The 6586-nt window shown below is 47.0% G+C and overlaps 1 protein-coding gene across 1 annotated transcript; it reads left to right on the top strand.

Annotated features, from left to right (window-relative positions):
• Positions 1 to 4452: 4452 nt before the first annotated feature.
• On the top strand, positions 4453 to 5593 carry LOC118936926 (C-X-C chemokine receptor type 3-like). Its single transcript, XM_036934579.1, has one exon. It carries the CDS (start codon positions 4496 to 4498, stop codon positions 5432 to 5434), a length of 939 nt encoding a protein of 312 aa, XP_036790474.1. The 5' UTR covers positions 4453 to 4495; the 3' UTR covers positions 5435 to 5593.
• Positions 5594 to 6586: the final 993 nt, after the last annotated feature.

Here is a 6586-nt window from a genome sequence, read left to right as displayed (position 1 = left end):
GAAAGTATAAACTTGAACCCCACTATAAAAAGTATCTGAACATTATCTCACATTTCTTTTAGACTAACATTAAGTTTACAACAGCGGAGATTTGTATAAACTTTGCTGTCCCGTCTCAACGACGTTTGCAACATTGTTTCAATATTTAAATTCGATCTCCAGCTGTCCCATAGTAATGCACGTGTCGGGGTCAGGAGTAGGGACGAGACAGACAGGCTGCGTTTCTCAACCAGTCGAAATCATCATTTTTATGGATATATACAAAGAAATGTCAATTTAAAAAAAGGTCAAACGAAATGAAGTGCATCTGGTGTGCAGTCTTTAAAGCTTCAGTGTTTGAAGTGGTTGTGTTAGCTGTGTTGTTGGCTAGCTCCTCTGAACAACCGTGTCCCGATGAGAGAGAGCACATTTTCTATGCCAGGCGAAATCGCGTCTCATTAGCTCATTGTTATGGACGCATCCAAATAAATGTTTCTAGAAAACAGCTTAAACAAATGCAAGTGAAGTGACTAAGTTAGCCGTAGTTAGCTAGCCAACAAGCAAGGGATAAGAACGTTGCCAGCCAGTATGGCAATAGAACATTTAGAATGAACGACTGGGTCGCGTCCATAGATGCAGAACAAAAAGAATGAACGACTGGGTCGCGTCCATAGATACAGAACAAAAAGAATGAACGACTGGGTCGCGTCCATAGATGCAGAACAAAAAGAATGAACAACTGGGTCGCGTCCATAGATACAGAACAAAAAGACTGAACGACTGGGTCGCGTCCATAGATACAGAACAAAAAGAATGAACGACTGGGTCGCGTCCATAGATACAGAACAAAAAGAATGAACGACTGGGTCGCGTCCATAGATACAGAACAAAAAGAATGAACAACTGGGTCGCGTCCATAGATACAGAACAAAAAGAATGAACGACTGGGTTGCGTCCATAGATACAGAACAAAAAGACTGAACGACTGGGTCTCATCCATAGATACAGAACAAAAAGACCGAACTACTGGGTCGCGTCCATAGATACAGAACAAAAAGACTTAACGACTGGGTCGCGTCCATAGATACAGAACAAAAAGAATGAACGACTGGGTCGCGTCCATAGATACAGAACAAAAAGAATGAACGACTGGGTCGCGTCCATAGATACAGAACAAAAAGAATGAACAACTGGGTCGCGTCCATAGATACAGAACAAAAAGAATGAACGACTGGGTCGCGTCCATAGATACAGAACAAAAAGACTGAACGACTGGGTCTCATCCATAGATACAGAACAAAAAGACCGAACTACTGGGTCGCGTCCATAGATACAGAACAAAAAGACTTAACGACTGGGTCGCGTCCATAGATACAGAACAAAAAGAATGAACGACTGGGTCGCGTCCATAGATACAGAACAAAAAGAATGAACGACTGGGTCGCGTCCATAGATACAGAACAAAAAGAATGAACGACTGGGTCGCGTCCATAGATACAGAACAAAAAGAATGAACGACTGGGTCGCGTCCATAGATACAGACAAAAATAATGAATGACTGGGTCGCGTCCATAGATACAGAACAAAAAGAATGAACGACTGGGTCGCGTCCATAGATACAGAACAAAAAGACTTAACAACTGGGTCGCGTCCATAGATACAGAACAAAAAGAATGAACGACTGGGTCGCGTCCATAGATACAGAACAAAAAGACTTGAGTCGCATCTCTGGCAACAGAACAAATGACCAGCCGGCTTGGGAAGCTAACCTAGAGTTGTGTCGGGACTATATCTTGCGGAAGTGTAACCTTTTATTTAACTAGGCAAGTCAGTTAAGAACAAATTCTAATTTACAATGACGGCCTCCCCCGGCCAACCCTGGGCCAATTATGCGCCGCCCTATGGGCCAATCACGGTTGGATATGATGCAGCATGGATTTGAACCAGGGACTGCAGTGAGATGCAAAGCCTTAGACCGCTGCACCATTCAGGAGACCCCCAAATAGTATGAACGAAATAGTATGAATAAATTAATCAAAATAATGTTTTTAATGAAAATATGTCAATCATTATTTTAATATGTTGACATCCATTCATTATTCATCTCAGTTTTCCAATACAACATCACAGGTGTAACGATGTTCGCTGAAAGTCGGGAAGCAAGTTCAGGGAGTGAATATGTAACAGTATAACTTTAAACCGTCCCCTCGCCCATATCCCGGCGCGAACCAGGGACCCTCTGCACACATCAACAACAGTCACCCACGAAGCATCGTTACCCATCGCTCCACAAAAGCCGCGGCCCTTGCAGAGCAAGGGGAACCACTACCTCAAGGTCTCAGAGCAAGCGACGTCACCGATCGAAACGCCACTTAGCGCGCACCACCGCCAACTAAGCTAGCCGTTTTACATCCGTTACACATACATCTAATAAATACAAGGACAAAACAAGAAACATGAACAATGACGACTGGGGAAGAAACCAAAGGGAGTGACATATATAGGGCAGGTAATCAAGGAGGTGATGGAGTCTAGGTGAGTGTCATTATGCGCCTAACGCTGGTGACAGGTGTGCGCCCTGACGAGCAGCATGGTGACCTTGAGGCCGGAGAGAGAACACGCTGACAACAGGCCTGGGTTCAAATACTATTTGAAATCTTTCACATACTTTTTAGTGTTTGCTCGAGCATGTCTGGAAAGGAAGATGAGTGTGTTTTGCACGTTAAAGACTAGAACCATTCATAGAGGATACTAGGAAGAATCCTTCAATTAAAAAAGGGTTCTTGGTAGAACCAAAAATGGTTCTCCTATGGAGACAAACCAAAGAATCCTATATGGTTCTATATAGAACCATTTTTTCTAAGAGTATAGTCCTGGACTGAAAAGCACATTCAATGTAAAATTACAGTTGAACATGTTTTTTAGTCTGACTGGTTATCTAAGATTCTTCCTCTAGATAATTTCCTTGTCATCTGTTGTTTCACAGGAAGAATACAGTACATTCAGAAGTCCCCATTCAATTTCCTACAGACGCAGAACATCAAAACATGTGTCACGACTTCCGGCTGCTCTCCCTGTTCGGGCGGCGCTCAGCGGTCGTCACCGGTCTACTAGCTGCTCTCCCTGTTCGGGCGGCGCTCGGTCGTCACCGGTCTACTAGCTGCTCTCCCTGTTCGGCGGCGCTCGGTCATCACCGGTCTACTAGCTGCTCTCCCTGTTCGGGCGGCGCTCGGTCGTCACCGGTCTACTAGCTGCTCTCCCTGTTCGGGCGGCGCTCGGTCGTCACCGGTCTACTAGCTGCTCTCCCTGTTCGGGCGGCGCTCGGTCGTCACCGGTCTACTAGCTGCTCTCCCTGTTCGGGCGGCGCTCGGTCGTCACCGGTCTACTAGCTGCTCTCCCTGTTCGGGCGGCGCTCGGTCGTCACCGGTCTACTAGCTGCTCTCCCTGTTCGGGCGGCGCTCGGTCGTCACCGGTCTACTAGCTGCTCTCCCTGTTCGGGCGGCGGTCGTCGTCACCGGTCTACTAGCTGCTCTCCCTGTTCGGGCGGCGCTCGGTCGTCACCGGTCTACTAGCTGCTCTCCCTGTTCGGGCGGCGCTCGGTCGTCACCGGTCTACTAGCTGCTCTCCCTGTTCGGGCGGCGCTCGGTCGTCACCGGTCTACTAGCTGCTCTCCCTGTTCGGGCGGCGGTCGTCGTCACCGGTCTACTAGCTGCTCTCCCTGTTCGGGCGGGGCGCTCGGTCGTCACCGGTCTACTAGCTGCTCTCCCTGTTCGGGCGGCGCTCGGTCGTCACCGGTCTACTAGCTGCTCTCCCTGTTCGGGCGGCGCTCGGTCGTCACCGGTCTACTAGCTGCTCTCCCTGTTCGGGCGGCGGTCGTCGTCACCGGTCTACTAGCTGCTCTCCCTGTTCGGGCGGCGCTCGGTCGTCACCGGTCTACTAGCTGCTCTCCCTGTTCGGGCGGCGGTCGTCGTCACCGGTCTACTAGCTGCTCTCCCTGTTCGGGCGGCGCTCGGTCGTCACCGGTCTACTAGCTGCCACCGATCCCTTTTTCTTTTCTGTTGGTTTTGTCCTACTTGTTTTCACCTGTACATTATTGGTTGTTAATTCGGGGCTATTTAAACTTCCAGGGCCCACCTGATTTTGTGTGGGCTTATTCCTCTCTGTCAGTGGTAGAGTTTTGTTTTGCTTATATGTATTGTTGCTGTTCGTTATTTCCCTGGTTTTGGGGGACTTATCTGTTTATTGGTCATTGTGCCTGTATGTTGGCTAGACCCAGCTGAATAAATACGTCTACATTGGAAACCTTGCTCTGTTTGACTCCACACCCACCACTCCTAGCTTTCGTGACAACATGGCCTTTCCCTAATTACCTATTCACTAACACTCAATTTGGTTAGCAAATTCACAGTACAGGTAAACAACGGTTGCAAATAATGTACATTATTTGGACACTGTATTTTATCTGACTGCCTGTTACTCAGAGCCATTCGCCGGTCATCTTGACTCACTGCTAGAAATGGAGCAACACAACTCCTCCACCTTCTTCTCCTTCACCCTAAACTCCTCCGACTCTAATGCCTCCTTCCTCAGTCCTGCACCCATCCCTTGGAACCGTGATGGTCTGGCCCCTGGCGTGGTCCTGTCTCTTTGCTTCCTTATCGGCATACCCGGGAACATCGCAGTGATAGTTGTCCTCTGTCGGAACCACGATCTATCCAGTTTGAGCCGGAGACTGATGTTGAACTTGGCTGCATCAGACCTGCTATGCCTTGTCACCCTGCCTGCATGGATCCACAGCATTCTGTTTAGCTGGATAATGGGTTGGGCTATTTGCAAGTTAATGTCCTTCCTGATTTACTGTAGCATCTACACCAGCTTGCTGACTATCACGCTTCTGAGCATCCAGCGTTACCTCCAGGTTCTGTATCCACAGACTTGGGCCTTGCTGGGAGTGGCAAAAGAAAGGGGAATTCTGGTTGTCCTGTGGGGGGTAGCCGGGGTCCTATCTATCCCTAATTGGATGGTGCGAGGTTTGAAGCAGGATGAGAATGGACATTTCCAGTGTATGTTTGTTTTCGCGTCAGACACTCAGCAAGTGGCCGTGTTGCTCCTACAGACTGTTCTGGGATTTGTAGTTCCTTTCTCCATCATGGCCACGGCCTATATCCGCCTCCACCGAAGAGTGAACCAAACAGCGTTTTTCAGGAGCCCCAAGATGACCAGATTAGTGACCAGTATAGTAGTGACATTTTCCGTTCTTTGGACTCCTCACCATGTCATGAACTTGCTGGGATTGTCAGCAATCTTTGTAGGGGATAAGGCTCTGAGAGGAGTCTGGGAGGCCCATTGGGGAATTGTTGGATCTCTGACCTTCATCAACAGCTGTTTGGATCCATTCCTCTACGCCTTTGCCTGCAGAAACACCCACCCAGAGAACAGTACCAATCCAGTCTGACTCAGTCGTCCCCATTGATCCCAAAGCCACAATCTGTAAGATTTCGAACCATCTCATTGGCAATTTCCACAGTATAATAATGAATATTGTTTGAAATCAAATCTGGATGTCACGTTCTGACCTTTATTTCCTTTGTTTTGTATTTATTTAGTATGGTCAGGGCGTGAGTTGGGTGGGCAGTCTGTTTGTTTTTCTATGATTTGGGGATTTGTATGTTTCGGCCTAGTATGGTTCTCAATCAGAGGCAGGTGTCAATAGTTGTCTCTGATTGAGAATCATACTTAGGTAGCCTGGGTTGCACTATTTGTTGGTGGGTGATTGTCTATGTTAGTTGCTTGTGGCAGCACAGGTCTCATTTATAGCTTCACGGTTGTTATTTGTTTTTGTATTCAGTGTTCAGTACTTTCTTTCATTAAATATTCATCATGAACACATACCACGCCACCATTTTGGTCCTCCGATCCTTCTCGCCTCTCCTCTTCATATGAAGAGGAGGACGACCGTGGAAAACATTTAAAATGTAAATCAGAGAGTATATTAAAGGGGAAGTTCAGGAATTTACAACAGCTGAAAGTGGTCTATGGGACAGGAGAAACTATAAAACTTCATTTTTTCCCATCCACTAGCAAACTATTAAGGGACGTCATAGGGGCATGTGTGCATGTTTATTAGTATTATTTATGTCATAATCACCTTTTAAATAACATCAAACCAAATATGGAGTTCATTTGAGTTGATTTGGCCTTGACATTTTGACAATTGCACAAATGCCACTATCACTCCCATTTATTTGTATCGAGAGGTGGATAAAGTTTGTAGGGGCTGTTTAGGGAAAACCAAACCACAGATTACATTCTCTTCTGGCCCATAGATACTTTCAAGGTGAGGAAGTGACGCAGTGGTATAAGACAGAACATCTCAGTGCTAGAGGTGTCACTACAGACAACCTGGTTCGAATCCAGACTGTATCACAACCGTCCGTGACTGGGAGTCCCGTAGGGCGGCGCACAATTGGCCCAGTGTTGTCCGGGTTTGGAAGGCCGTCATCGTAAATAAGAATTTGTTCTTAACTGACTTGCCTAGTTAAATAAAATAATCTAACATAAAGGACTGTTGGGATTCCATATGATACACCCACACAATTTTAGCTAT

The sequence above is a fragment of the Oncorhynchus mykiss genome, chromosome 2, assembly GCF_013265735.2.
Source record: "Oncorhynchus mykiss isolate Arlee chromosome 2, USDA_OmykA_1.1, whole genome shotgun sequence".
In the NCBI taxonomy this organism is placed as follows: domain Eukaryota; kingdom Metazoa; phylum Chordata; class Actinopteri; order Salmoniformes; family Salmonidae; genus Oncorhynchus; species Oncorhynchus mykiss.
This window is presented reverse-complemented; position numbering and strand designations above follow the sequence as displayed.

Excerpts from the sequence above, each read along its gene's own strand:
- LOC118936926 (XM_036934579.1), top strand. The coding sequence starts at position 4,496 with ATGGAGCAACACAACTCCTCCACCTTCTTCTCCTTCACCCTAAACTCC.